The sequence below is a fragment of the Microtus pennsylvanicus genome, chromosome 2, assembly GCF_037038515.1.
Source record: "Microtus pennsylvanicus isolate mMicPen1 chromosome 2, mMicPen1.hap1, whole genome shotgun sequence".
Taxonomy (NCBI): domain Eukaryota; kingdom Metazoa; phylum Chordata; class Mammalia; order Rodentia; family Cricetidae; genus Microtus; species Microtus pennsylvanicus.
The window spans coordinates 84,701,786-84,716,651 of NC_134580.1; the positions used below are offsets into that span (position 1 = coordinate 84,701,786).

A 14,866-nucleotide genomic window follows, 5' to 3' on the forward strand; every position below is an offset into this window, starting at 1 on the left:
AAAATCACCAGGTGGTGGTGGCACATGCGTTTAATCCTAGCACTCGGGAGGCAGAGGCAGGTAGATCCCAGTGAGTTACAGCCTGGTCTACAGAGAGTTCCAGGACAACCAGGGCTATACAGAGAAACCCTATCTTGAAAAACAGAAAATAAAACAAAACAAGAAGATAAAATCACACTCTAGTGTTCCAGTCAGAGTTGTTACTATAAAAGTTGCTGATTCTCCTGGTCTTTGTCCCTAATCTACATAATTTCTGTATCTAACTTCCAGTGGAATAAGCAAAGGGTTTTAAAGTTTGAGATAGGATCTCACTTTTTAGCCTTGGCTGAAACTCCCTGAACATTCTTGCCTCAGCCTTCTCAGCACTATGATTTCAAGCATAAGCTACCATGTCCAAGAAGTTTTCCTTCATGGAGGGATAAGGAGATGTTGGTCAATGAAAATGAAATATGTAAAATTCAGCACGGTCAGTAAGAGATGCCTTTGCCGTATTTGCAATAATCTTCACTTAAGAACCCACCACTTAATGTGTATTATTACTTGGTCAGTGATGATGATAGTAGCAATACTGGATAAAGGGGGACTAGCTATGCAGAGCATCTTGCAAATCCCACGAGGGAGGGAGGTGGTTTTGGAAAAAATGATTGAACAAAATTATTTTCTGCCAATTTAGGAATATGTCACTCAAAAATTATGAATCTTATGCTATAAAACTCATAACAATTGGAAACTTTATACAGTGAGTTCTTAATACACTATCAAACAGGGATAAATTAAATGACTTACGATTTAAGCCAAGTTTTTTCCCCTAATGAGCTCTAGGGTATAGTTTAATTTCTGATTGGTGACAAAACCAAGTAGAAAAAGGAAATGGAAAGGCTATCTTAACTTAGAAAATCTACTGGTGGACTTCTGTTGTTTAATGTTTAATAGAGAATATTCATAGTTCAAGCTGGGAGGCAATATTTTGTGTTAAAACAGGAATAAATTTAATATTTGAAAAAGATCAGAGCTGGGCATGGTGTCCCATGATTTTAGTTCCAGCACTTGGGAGGCAAAGACAAGAGTGTTCTACACAGTGATTTCCAGGACAGCCAGGGCTATGTAGCGAACCTGTCTCAAAAAACTAACAAATACATTGTGGAGTCCGCAAAATGTGAGCCTAGGTTCACTTTGACCAAAGGGCAGAGAATTGGAACTTATCTCTAGTCCTTCAAGGTTATTGTGTTTCCACCCCAAACAAAGGTCCCACCTAAATTTAGGTCAGACTCTCTCAAGGTTCTGGTCAACCTGGTACTTCAGGGAAGTAAATCTGTTCAAACAAAAGTCTAAGGACCCAACTAAGTCCCAATTCCCTCAAGGAAATAACTTTGGATTCCACCCAGGGAGTGGTTTGCCTACAGAATGTTTTGGTCTAGGGTGTGAGTGTCAACTTGTTTTGTTCTAGCAACAGAAAGTTTAACTTTGGCTATAGCCCACAACCTTCAATTGGTATGTTCACTTCCTTGTATCGTGTTCTAAGTCTTACTCCTATTTTTGGGGTCAGGGGTATTTTAAGCAGTTGGAAATAAATGCAGGCTAATTTCAGTGCTCACTGAAATTTCCTCCTGATACTATTCTATGTTTCTCCATTTTATTATTTTCATTTACATTTTCATACACTTTACTAATATTTTCTAAATCCTTATGCTTTCTACCCTGGCAAGAGGTATTTTTGTCAAGGCTAGTCCCCGACAAAACAAGCAAGCAAACAAAAAAAAAAAAATAAAATAAAAGGTAAGAATTTTAAGTGTTAAAAGCTGTCTGACATAGTTTTGTAATTCATGGGGGAGTAGTTAGACAACTATCAACCAATATCAGTACTATTTTAATGGGAAAATTTCAGTCTTATATCCCCCCCAAAATTTGTAAGTTACAAACTTTGGGCAAATGAGGTCAAATTAATGCTTGGAAGTGATACCTTATTTGGTGAATGTAAAAGGATAAACTACAGGAATTAGGTAATATATTAATGTGTAGAAAGACACTACTGGAAAAAAGAAATGTAAAAAGCAAGCTCACTTTTTCCTTAGCTTAGTGCAGTATCCTCAAATTAATACAGCCTGTCAAATTAAATTGTGGTGATTTTGTTAATGTGTTTATGTCTTAGTTATCAAATATCCTGGCCTATGATTCAGACACAAGTGGGCAAATATGGAAACCAAAGTTATAAACAGGGATAATGTCTCCGGAGATTAAATCATATGAAACAGCTTTACGTAATAATAGAAAAGAGATATATTTTCTTTAGTTGTATAGCTAGCTACCTAAAGTATAATAAAAATTATTAACCATAAAGCCCAAGCTTAATGTATATTATCCCACAATACTGATGACAACGTAGTAAGCATGCCAACAGCATTTATGCTTTAAAATCAGTTTTGAAAATGGTGGCCACCGCCGGGCGGTGGTGGCACACGCCTTTAATCCCAGCAGAGGCAGGCGGATCTCTGTGAGTTCGAGACCAGCCTGGTCTACAGAGCTAGTTCCAGGACAGGCTCCAAAGCCACAGAGAAACCCTGTCTCGAAAAAAAAAGAAAATGGTGGCCACCACAACAAGCTTCTCCATAAAACTTCTGCTGGACTATTATTTACCACAAATCCCACCTACTGTCCCTTGACTGTCAAACTGAAATACAACTGGGCATATTTATTAACCCAAATGCGGTAATATTATTACAGCATTCTGAATTTCTATGTACTTTGCAAATTAACTTCAATCATGCAATACACACATTTCAACAACTGATACTATTTTGAGCTTAGTCAGCACTAATTTTCAGCATGTTATACTCAAATATGAGAATTGTCCACTGCCCAAGCATTTCTTAAAATTTCAAACATTATCGATCAAGTATATGTCTCTGTAGAGACACAGTGCCCTCGGTTCTTTTTGGCAGGTGTGAAGAAAATGCAGTTAAATAATTAATCTTAAGTTCAGTAAATTGTCAGAACTCCCTGAAAATCGTTCTCAAAAATTAGCAATAGCAGGGCTCTAACTACAGAGATGCCCAAACGGGAATCTGAAGCTCAGCACCCTTGGTCTGGAGTTTTGTGAATATTCATACCACTAAATCTCTGAATCAGTTTTTGGAGCTCAAAAGCCAAACTCGATCTTTCATACTTACCATTACTTTTGTCTTTTTTCCCTTCTTCTTTTCAATCAAGATCGTATAAAAATTTACGGAGTGTCAAGCTCGGGTCTAGGCACATTTTGCTATTTTAATGAGAAAATGAAGGCCCAGTACTGAAAATGCAGCCTTTTTGTTCATAGGGTTTGATTACTACCTACTGAATAAATGTACCTATCCCATTCAATTAAAAATATGAACATTTAAGGAGTAGAAATGATTGACAGGTTAGACTGATAGAAAAGATCTACTGTCATTAAAGCTTACAGATTAATTTCTGTCTGGATAAGAGTTCACTCAAATGGTCCAGTCCTCTAAGGTTTGGTTCAAACCTAGGATAACAACTAAGGCCATAAGGGAAAAAAGTAAAATGAATATTCACCAACTATGCATTTTGAATTCTGTTTTTAGCCTCACACAACTCAATGGGTTTAAAACAATTACGTAAAACTACTTTAAATTTATGTAGAAAACAATCAGAATCCATTCAGAACAAGACATAATAGAATCAAGAAACCATACTGTTTCTGAAGCTTGTCTTGTTATTTGATAAACTTACTTTATAAGCCTGGAATATAACCCAGAGAAAAGCCTAAATTAAGTACAAGAAGAAGCAGTGGCAATTGTAATATATTATGCAAATGTACCATATGTAACAGACACATAGCAAATACTATGAAAAATAGCTTACAAAATGTAAGCACACATCTGTGTTTAAGAAGCAGCATTCAGACATAACTTATGAACATACTGAGGATACTCGGGGGCAGAACTATCTGAATATCAAGGACTGTCACTCCTTTGAGCCAACACTCATCTTTGACATCCACTCTTCTAGACCCAACACCGCTTACGATTTAAGGAGCTAACTGGCCCACAGTGGGGGGGAAATAGAGGGGAAAGCTTTCAGCATTTTCTAAAGAAACCCTTCTCTTACAACGCTAAGAAGTTTTGTAGGTTAGTCCTAGCTTTAAGCTACCTGGATAGGAGGGAGAGTGTCATGGAGACCAGCAGAGGATTCTAAAAGTCAATTCCTTTCCATGTTTCTTTTTCATTAGGAATCACTTTAGGGTAAAAGCACGTAGGGAGTCCTGGTCATCTAGAAATGAGTTTCTGGGTAGAGCGGAGTTAAGGGTTGTGGGTCCCAATGCGGGCTTAGTGCACATATCTCAAGACATCTCCATGCAAGTCTTCCGCCCCCTGTCTCTATCATAGCAGGCTACCCTGACCACGTTTGTGAAGGGGAAAGGGGTGAGCAGGGCTGGCACGGCGTGGGGATGAGGGGCTGCCCCGGGGGTCCCTCCCCAAGTCTTCCCTGGGATGTGCCCTCATCTTCCATCTGAACCGACCTAGGAGCTGGTCCAGGGCTGGGAGCCCGGTTGACACCAGCAGCTGTCCATTCCGCACCGACGGTCGCGTGCCCGCAATGGACAGCAGCCGAGGGCCACCTCCGTCAGCCCCTGAGGCCTTGCTCTTCCTCTGGAAGCTGAAGGTGCCGCTCTGGCCGGCTGTGGATGCCAGGCTCGGGACGCCCGCGCCGCAGGTAGCTGTCGCCGCCATCTTGAAGCTCCCGCGAAGAGCCAATAGGAACTCTGGGAACTCGAGCGACTGGCCCGTCAGAGACAGCCCCAAAGTCCCGCCTACGCTCCACTGATAGCCAATAGAAATGAGAATTCCCTTGCTACTCAGCCAATCGCCAGGCCTATTGCTGAAAAGTGCTCTGTACGTCAAGCAGGAGGCTTGGACGCGTCCCGGGTTGACCAGGTCCGGTAGAGTTCTGGTTGAGGAACTTCTGGTTGGTGTTTGGGGCCGCAGGTGGGTACTGTCCTTGGGCATCCGTGGTTTGCGAGCGCCCGCGTTCACGCGGAGTTACCGAAAAGGCTGGAGGAGCCATTCGCCCGCGGGGCTTCGCTAGCCACTGCCGGTTGGAGAGCTCTCATTTCCCTTGATGTTTAGCACCGGGGAGAGGCTCTTCTCTCGCCTTTCTGGTTTCTAAGGAAAGTTATCCCCGTCTTCCCCACGCGAGACCATCTTTTCTCGAATGGTTGTGCCGTCTGGAAAGGATGTAAGGGTGACCCCAGTGGCTGGTGAGCGCCTGGGCTTAGCCTGTTAGAGCCCAGGACTTGACTTAGAAACTTCCCTTTAGGAACGTCAAAGCCACTGGGCTTTCTTCCCGGTCTGATAGACTATACCTCTCTGGCAAGACCAGCTTTCCTTAGTTTTAATTAGGATCTCTGGAAATCTTGGAGAGTCTTTCCTAAGCAGTGTGAATGACAGGTGTTACTCTGACAACCTTCTTCACACATTTAATTGTCGCTCTCTGAAGCAGCTGCAGAAAACCAGAAACTACCTAAGGTTTCCCTCCCCTGACATCTGAGAAGAATTAGATTCATTTTCTAGTGGTTGCGAGATCTTCGTGGCGAGGGGTCCTACTTCACTTTTTATTTGTGGGAGAAAAACCCATGTAATTTAGAGTTGTGTGGTTTAATTTTTCTTTTTCAGATGAGAACTGGAGGAGGAATTGGTTAAGTGATTTTTAAAAGGCGTTCTAGATGAGCAATGTTTGAACTAAAAATGAGTTCCGAGTCAACACTTGTGATACCGAATTACTGTTGACAGTGATGAATGATACATGGATTCATCCATCCATCCATCCATCCATTCATTATTCATTCGTTTTGAGGCACAGTCTCACTATATAGCCGTGAATGGCTGGGTCTCACAGAATTTTCCTGCCTTTTCCTTCTGGTGCTGGGACTAAGGGGGAATGCTGTCACAACAACTTTACTTTGTATTTTTTTTCCTTTTTTCCTTCCTTCCTGCTTCCCCTGCCTGCTTGCATCATATTCAGGCCTGAACTCAATCCTATTATCCTAATGAGGTGGAGAAGGAGAATCAGGTGTTGATGGTTAGTGTTAGCTCCATAAGACCCATTTCTAAAAAACAAACAGACAAAAATAGAAAGTAAAGAATTATATTCCGGGGGGGGCAACAAATCTCAAGGTTTAGCAACAACCCATCAACCAGAAAGATTTGATAATGGCTGCTTTCATCTCTAATATGTCACCAGTACGTAGGATACGTATCCTTATATTTTTAATGGTCTAAGCAGAAAGCAAGTCCTCAACAGTCATTTGAATGACTAACAAATAGAAGGCTATGTATGCTTTTGGAAGCTGCTCGTCTCTTCATGAGTAAACCACGAGAGCTGGCATTTGCGGTTGAGCACAGCTATTGTTAGAAGTTGAAATTGGAGTTTCGTGTAGTTTTCATATGTCACAGCATAGTCTTTTCCTTTGAGCCATTTGAAAGTCAAGAGTATGGCACTTCTTTATGTTGCCCCACAAAAGTAAATGGCAGCTTCAAGATTTATTGTATGAACTGTTGTTTGTCTGCCTGTATGCTGTACTGTTTTCGACCTGATTTTATATACCTTATATTCTAGTAACCCTTCAAGGTCTCTAGTATGGTCAAGCTCCTCACCGTCTTCAGTGTTTACTTGTAATAGTTAAACATACTAATGTTTCAGAGCTACTTTTGAAAGAAGTGTTATTAAACTTGTGATTTTGAACCAGGATCTCCCGTAGGTGTGATACTCGGAAGAGAGGTGTGTATTTCTACATATAGCCTTAAGCAATCTAAGCTTTTCTGTTGTTAGTATCTGCTAGAGCAACACCCCACTTCTACAAGAATTTAGAACACCCGAATTAGCAACACCCGAATCTACAAGAATTTCCATAAGGAGCTGATATATACTTGGTGGCTTCACAGAAAGCTAACTTTTTCAGAACATCAAAAGTAAAAAGTATGGTCTGCATGTCAGCAGGGCCATATTCATTCCAGATATTTAAGAATGACTCTGCCTTTCTGGCTTCTGCTGGCTCTTGATATTCTTGGTTGTGAAACCATAGCTCCAGTCTCTGCCACCAGTTATATAATGTCTTCTACTCATGGCACTGTGTATTGTTCTCTGTCTTTTATTAGGCCATTCATATTAGATTTATTACCTCTCTAATCTAGTATGATCTCATGTTGAGCCTTACCTTAATTACGTTGCAAGTGATATATAGTCACGTGCTATGATTCTAAGTAGATATTAATTTGGGAAGTAAGACATTACTCAATCCTCTCAAGTCTCTTTTGGATAATAGTCATTTATATACAAACTTTTGTGAAATGTATTTACAAAAATAAAGAGCTGATGCATAATTAGTTGATAAAATTATTTCATGAATTGACGAGATGGCTCATGGATTGATGAGATTTCTTGATGATTAAAAGTGTTTGCTACCAAGCGTTCCCCCTCTAGGACCACATGGTAGAAGGAGAGAACCAGTTCAAGCAAGCTGTCTTCCTACCGCTCTCCCCATGGATGCTATGGCAGGCCTGCACTCCCCTCCCAATAAACGTGTTTCTTAACATGCTAATACTCTTTGTGTTACTATCAGTACTTGAGGGTGCTGGAGAAATCACTTTCTTTCAGCCTTTATACTAGAAGTTGTTAAGGATATTGTATATATGTATACATATTAATAACACTAAAGTTCTGTTGATTTAAAGAAATTTCTTGCCCAGTATGCGTTGTTATAACAAGATCTTAAACCACCTCTTTATTAAAATCATGGTGGACTTTAACTGATTGGAACAAAGGTGAAGTTTGGCTATTTTGATGTTGACTCTAAAATATTTGGGAAGGATTCAAATGCTTGCATAACTAAGAAAATAGTTATATGAGTAGCATAAATATAAAAGTGTTTGAGACTTGCAATACAATGAGATTAAGGTTAGATATAGTCCCTATAAATAAATGAATGAATATATTTAAGCAGACCTTTACACAAAAATCCCAAATTATATGTACTTGAAGATTGATAATCATCTTTTGAAAGCAGAAATTGGTTTTTTTGGTGTGGCCACTGGAAAGCCATGCAATGCAATCCAAACTTTGGCATTTCAAGTAGAAGCAGAGACAATTATTTGTGTCTGTAAGTCATAAAAACTGATGCTGAGTTATGATAGCTAATTATATCATAGGTTTTTCACATTAAAAATATTTTGCCCTTCAATTGACTGAGTTTTTCTATAGTATCATCATGTGCAGTCATCATATTCATTAAATGATTAATCATTTTTTACAACAGCATTATAAACTAATTTCTACTATGTTTACACTTTTAAAATTAGCCGAACATGGTAGCGTCTGGTCTTTAATCCAAGCACTCTGCGGGCGGGAAAATCTCTGAGTTGAAGCAATATGGTCTACAAAGCAAGTTCCAGGACAACCAAGACTACATAGAAAATCCCTGTCCACAAAGAAAAGATGCCATTAGATATGCTGATCTGTAACAGTCTGCATGGCTGTCTCATCGACTCCTTGGCTGCAGTGCCCAGCTTTTTATCGAACCTGCTATCCTGTTTTGTCTTTTCACTTCTTTCTTCTTAAGTCCTCATTTAGATAAAAGACTTTAATATTATCATTTGATAAAAGTCCAATGCTATTGAATATCTATTGTGAAGACTCCTGCTGCCTCACTTAAAGAAAGATACAATTCCCTGAGAAATGTCTACTCGCACCGTACATTAATGTAGCCCAGCATTGGTCCGAGAAAACCTAACACCTTTCTTTGATTTACTGCTTTAGGAATCTGCAACCATGGATGACTCACATGTGCCTCGAGACCTGCTTTAGATTTGGGTTTTCCTGAAATCCTTGCAACTACGCTAACGTTGAATGAATTGTAGAACAGACCTATGGTAAGTGGACTTTAAAAAAAAAAAAGAAGGAAAAAAAAGCCTCTATTTCTGTGGGTTTCATGTTCAAGTTAAGTCCTTTGGCTGTTGTAAGGCTGCTCCCTGCTGGACAAAATGTGGCTTTCTAAGGTTGGCACTAAGTAGGTGAGCAAAGAACTGCTTGACTGCTCTTCCTCCCCATACCAGGGGTTCTTGCTACATTCACAAAAGCTGTCCTCAAAGTAGCACTATACTGTGCCACGGTGTTGGCAATCTAGTATAATGCAATGAGAAGGCTGATCCTCTCATGTTTGTTGGTTGCTTTCTGTTTAGTGGCATTTAAAGGTCTGCAAACATATATTCAGGGATGCCTGTCAATGTGGGCCTTAAATAACTTCTTTAATTGTGTGTGTGTTGATTTGTAGTGTAGGTCAGGTATATTATTATAATAATAATACCTGTTATAACAATTGTGTTCCCATATGCCATTGTAGAAACAAAATTATTTCCGTCTATGCAAACTAGATCGTATTAGATCTATTTAAATGAACAACCCATGCTTTATGTTTCATAGATGTTTTAAAATATTATATACCTTGTTGTTTACCCTATTCCAGGTGCTATGTTTGGTAGCATGTAGAAAGTATACTTCACAGAGTGACAGTGGGTCTGACATCAAATATTGTATCTGCAGCTAACCCGTTATAGACCTTATCATACATATACAAAAGTTCTTCTAAAATTGATTTAAAGCATATGAGAGAAGAATCTATATTTCTCCTATTTTCAAGCTAAATATTCTTAGTTTTTTGTCAGTGCAACTTGCACAAAATTATCTGGTTGTAATCTGGAATTTTTAGAGTAAGTATGCATTTTTAGTTTGAAAAGAAGAAAAAGTGACAGAAATAGCATTAAGTCCATAAGTGAAAGTTAAACAGAACAACTGTTTTTACATTATTTACAAGCCTCCCATATTTTTACAGCTATTGCTAGCATGTGAAAATCGTACTTAATTGGAATTATCAAGAAGTAGGCATAGTAATGGTTCTTTGTTATTACAATATTGCAGCAAAAATTGTAAAAGTGGGTCAAAAATGTAAATTGTTTTTAATAAGAGAAAGAACCTTTTCTTTCTCAGCCAAAAAAATTGCAAGAATACATGATAAGAATACGTTATCACAGATAATACATAATTTAAAACTACATTGCATAATGTAAGGTTATGAAGAAACACAGGCAAATATGTGGACTAATTGTGAATACCTGTATAACAAACCCAAATCCCCATACGCCTGGAGCATCACTAGCACTCTGTAATCTAATGCAGTTCTCTCCCTTCCCTCACTCCCCCTCTCCCTAGGGAGCAGAGGAGTCTAACTATTGATGGTTTCCCATTCCTGTCCTCAAGCATCCTGAGACTGTTGACTATTTTACCGTGTCTAGCTTAGTCTCTCATTTCTTTAGAGGTAACAAATTGTCTACCTTTTGCTGTATTTATATTAATTATATATAATTTTTAGTTTTCATGTATGTTCCTAAGCAATATGTTTATATTTTGACTCTTTTTCTTAATTTTTTTTGCATGTGTGTTTTTTATGTGGGTGCTTTTTTGCGTGTGTGTTTATATGGGTGCTTTTTTTTTGCTTGTACATATTTCTATGTACCACTTTTTTTTAAAAAAAAAAAGTTTATTATGTATACAGTGTTCTGTCTGGAAGAGGGCACCAGATCTCATTATAGATGGTTGTGAACCACCATATGGTTGCTGGGAATTGAACTCAGTACCTCTGAAAGAGCAGTCAGGGCTCTTAACCTCTGAGCCATCTCTCCAGCCCCAGAGAGTTTCTGATTGTTTGTTTGTTTTTGTTTTTCATGATGGGGTTTCTCTGTGTGGTCTTGTTTGTCCTAGAACTCGCTTTGTAGACTAGGCTGGCCCTTAACTCACAGAGATCTACCCACCTCTGCTTCCTGAGTGCTGGGATTAAAAGCTACCACCACCTGCCTCTTTTTTCTTTATAAAATAGTATCTATTATCTTATTCACTCAACATTTTGTTTTAAAGCATCATCTGTGTTACGTTCATCTTTATTCTTTCATATTAACCCTTCGCTGTGAATACCAATTCAGACTTTCTGCATTTAGCTACTATTTGGTGTGTTTATTCTTAGGCAATTTTAAAAGCCATTGCAATGAACATTCGTCAAAAGTCATGGTTACTGTCACCTTTTACAAAATATTTCAGATGGGCTAGAATGGTGGCCAAGTAGTTCAAAGCACTTACTCCAGAGGACCTGATTTAGAATACCAGCAACCACATGGCAGTGAACTACCACCCATAACTCTAGTGCTAGGATATCTAGTACTCTCTCCTGGCTTCTGTAGCCACTGTGTACATGTGGTGCACATACATAGGCTCGGGTACACTCTCATACACAAAAAAATAAAAGCAAAATCAACTGTCTGGGATGGGTGTGGTGGTGCATGCCAGTAATCCCAGCATTTGGGAGCCATCTCAGCAAGATCACTGAGTTCAAGACCAGCCTCATCTACATAGCAGTTCTAGGCCAACAGGGACTACATAGTGAGATCCTGTCTCAAAAATCAAACATAAATAAAAATAAAATTTATTACCGATAAATGATATGTTCATCTGGAATATAGTTATCATTCCAAGATAATTACAGTGATACTTTAAAGGAATATGAGAAATTTGATCCATCTTGACAAAAACAGTTATGGAGTGATGGAAGGGAATGATGTAAGTTTAATTTGTTTTATTAAAGACCTTAAATGTATGCTAAGGTGACCTATTGTTAGATATTATTTAAGATTGAATATATAGATAGATACAGAAATATTAATTGTATAAGTTTAGGTATGTTATTTGCTAAGTTTTCTAAGCATATCTTTATTTTGTCCTTTAGACTTAACCATTCTAGACTGTATTTTCTTGTGTGGCAATTTTGCTCCATTTTTTGGACTTAAGACTATATCTGGAGAGAGGGCCAAGGGAAATGGACTTAGGTGACGAAGGGTCATTTTTTGCAAAATAACTCCTTAAGAGAATAGGACTGTTTATCCACATTTGTTGATTGTGCTTCTTTTGTTGCTACTTTGTTTTGTTATTTGTCTTTAAGGAGAATCTACTGTGTTATCAGAAAGAAATTTTTGGAGTAGAAAAACAAATGTACAGCTTTCCATGTTAGTGACACTTATATTCATGAATGCCTATTTATGAATATATAATTTCATGAAGCATTTGTAGATAATCCTAGTAACCTAAATTAGGTATAATTCCCTCTATTAAAGATTAGCATATTAAATATACATTTTTAATGGAAAGTAAAATTAGATTTTAGCTTCTTGTCACCAAGGCAATGTATTAATGCTGGCAGCTCCAGTTAAAAATTTTAAGTGTCTTCTAAATTATTTTAAGTAGGACCATATGATTATTATTTGTGGTTAAGTTGTAAACATTTATGAGACTTCAATTATATTTTTTTCAAAATGTCACTATATGTTCTAATGTGTGCTATTTACATTATGGAATTATGTTTTTGAATACCCTAATTATTTTGCTTTTATCTTGTCACTAATATATATTAGTAAGTTAATTATTACTGTGTTACTTTTATATTTCATAATGAGAATAATTTTCCATTTTAAGACATATTTTAAAATGCACTCTCATCACAATGCAGAAGTTAAAGAAAGGTGGGTGATTAGATTAGACCTGACTTCTCACTAAGCTTGGTTTTTACTTGTCAATTGCATTTTTTAGTTTAAAGTATCAAATGAACTATTATTTTATTCTGTCTTTTATTTTAATTCATGCATTTAAAAGCTGATATTCAGATAAAAGATAATTTCAAAATAAAATCAATATATTACTTATGAGTGGAGCAACACATTAGCATTGGGTTCACAATAGATCATATCGCTTTTATTCCATCGTACAAGCTTAGCAGCACAAACAGAATAATCAACATATTATTTGGCTGTCATGTGCTGAACAGAAACCAGAGATCACAAGGAGGTTTTCCCTAACTGTGGTGATGGCCTTTTTGTTCCAAGCCCCCATCTGGGAGGGCCATGGTGTGTTATCATATGGAACGCGGGCTTTTCTGTAATCTGCTTAGCTGCACTGCCGTTTGAATCTTCATTCCATGTTTGTGTAATTTATAATTTTAATGAGACCATGGCTCTTGTGGGCTTTGAAATATATTAAAAGCTCTTTTGTGCATATGCTTTTGTTCTTGCTTAATAGGCTCAGTGTATTTAAAACTGATGAATTTTTATTCATGAATTTGGATGTCTGGAGATTAACTTAGAATGAATATCATTGCACTCATCTATTGATGGTTAGAAAGGGTTTTTTTGTTACTGTTATTTCATTTGCTTGTGTGTGTGTGTGTGTGTGTGTGTGTGTACCTATATGATACTTGTAACTGGAAAATGCTAAACTTAAATAATTTTAAGAGGATAGAGAAAAATAGCATAATTAAACCCTAAAGAATAGATTAAATTTTAACCATCTTATTTCATCAGTAGTGTTATATGTTAAATAAATATTGTAATGGAATAACTATTAAAAAAACAACTTTTAAGCAAGCTAGTAGTACCTTAAGTACTTTAATTTGCATCATATAGTTAAAATCACACTTGAATACTTGGTGGAAATAGACTTTATATTTTAATCATATTATGGTTTGACTGTAGTTGTTGTAAATGAGTCATTCTCTTTTTTAGTTGTTAGGCATATGTTGCATATTTTCACTGTTTTTATGTGTTGTTTTTATTGAACCATTTTTAAGTGAAAGCTTAAAAACATTAATGGATATGATGAAAAGACATGGAAAAGCAGCTTACTAATAGTTTATAAAATTAATCTCTGATTTTTCTAATATTCTGAAATATACTAAATGCTTTATTCTCTTCTACTAAATTATGTTGAAAAGTTTTGAGTATAAACAATTTTATATTTATATAAAAAAATTGTCGTCCTTTATAAACCCAGACATGTTTTTAAGCTGCTCTCTATTGCATTCCTGTGTAACATGCAGAAGTAGCTCAGGAGAGATATATTTTTAAATTTGCATTTGTATTGTAATTCTATTTGAGAGGATGAAAAACTTCTGAAAAAAATTATTGTCATATGCTTGTAATTCCAGTAATTCTGTGGCTGAGTCAGGAGAATCACCATGAGTTTGAAGCCAGCTGATACCACATACTGAGATCCTGTCTCATTAATAAATAAACAGCCCAAACCAAACCTAGATTTACTTTATTGAAGCATTTGTTTTTAACTTGACACATCATGATTCCTTTTATGTTTACAATGGCCAGCAGTTAGGGAAATCTCATCTTCTACCATTCCTTTAAGCTAGAAACATTCAATAGAGATTTGTATGACAAGTTTCTATACTGTCTTCTCTAAGATTATCTGTCAGTTTTGACACTGTTTTCCCTCAGTAACTCTCTGCTCTAGTGCTACCTTGTACAATTTCATTTCGCTTAGGAACTGTCCTTATTTGTTTTCAATTGCTCTGAGAAACACAATGACCCAAAGCAGTTCGGGGAGGAAATGGTATTTTTAGCATTCTCATCCCCATTATAGTCCATCGTTGACTATGGTAGGAACTTGGGCACAAGCACGAACATTGGAAAATACTTACTTTCTTGCTCGGGAAACATGGGTTGGTCAGTCTCTTTTCTTACATCTCCCATGACCACCTGCCACTTCTCACAAGGGGCTGAGCCCTTCCACATCAATCATTAATTTAAAAAAATGCCCCCAAAGTTGTTCACAGGCCAATTTGATGGAAGCAGTTCCTCAATTGGGGTTCCCTCTTCCCAGGTAACTCTAGTTGTGTCAAGTTGCCAAGAGCTAACCAACACAGGAAGAAGCTGTGAAAATGTGTGACTACCAACACAGTATTGTCCAGTGACAACTCAATGTGAACCGT

General features: G+C 37.4%; 2 protein-coding genes across 6 annotated transcripts in view; one reads left to right on the forward strand and one right to left on the reverse strand.

Moving 5' to 3' along the window:
• The window catches only part of Elp4 (elongator acetyltransferase complex subunit 4), a 206,796-nt gene extending 202,038 nt beyond the window's left edge, over positions 1-4,758 (reverse strand). Inside the window, exon 1 of one of the 2 annotated variants that reach the window (XM_075961650.1) lies at positions 4,520-4,758. In XM_075961650.1, the coding sequence (XP_075817765.1) occupies positions 4,520-4,730 (211 nt within the window). In that variant the 5' untranslated portion in view covers positions 4,731-4,758. The remainder of the gene's footprint in view (positions 1-4,519) is intronic. The other variant, XM_075961651.1, reaches the window with a different exon arrangement.
• A 120-nt stretch (positions 4,759-4,878) lies between these two features.
• The window catches only part of Immp1l (inner mitochondrial membrane peptidase subunit 1), a 50,528-nt gene continuing 40,540 nt past the window's right edge, over positions 4,879-14,866 (forward strand). For all 4 annotated transcript variants that reach the window (XM_075961653.1, XM_075961654.1, XM_075961655.1 and 1 more), the window contains exons 1-2: positions 4,879-4,985; positions 8,812-8,924. The gene's annotated coding sequence lies outside the window, so the exon portion shown is untranslated. The remainder of the gene's footprint in view (positions 4,986-8,811; positions 8,925-14,866) is intronic.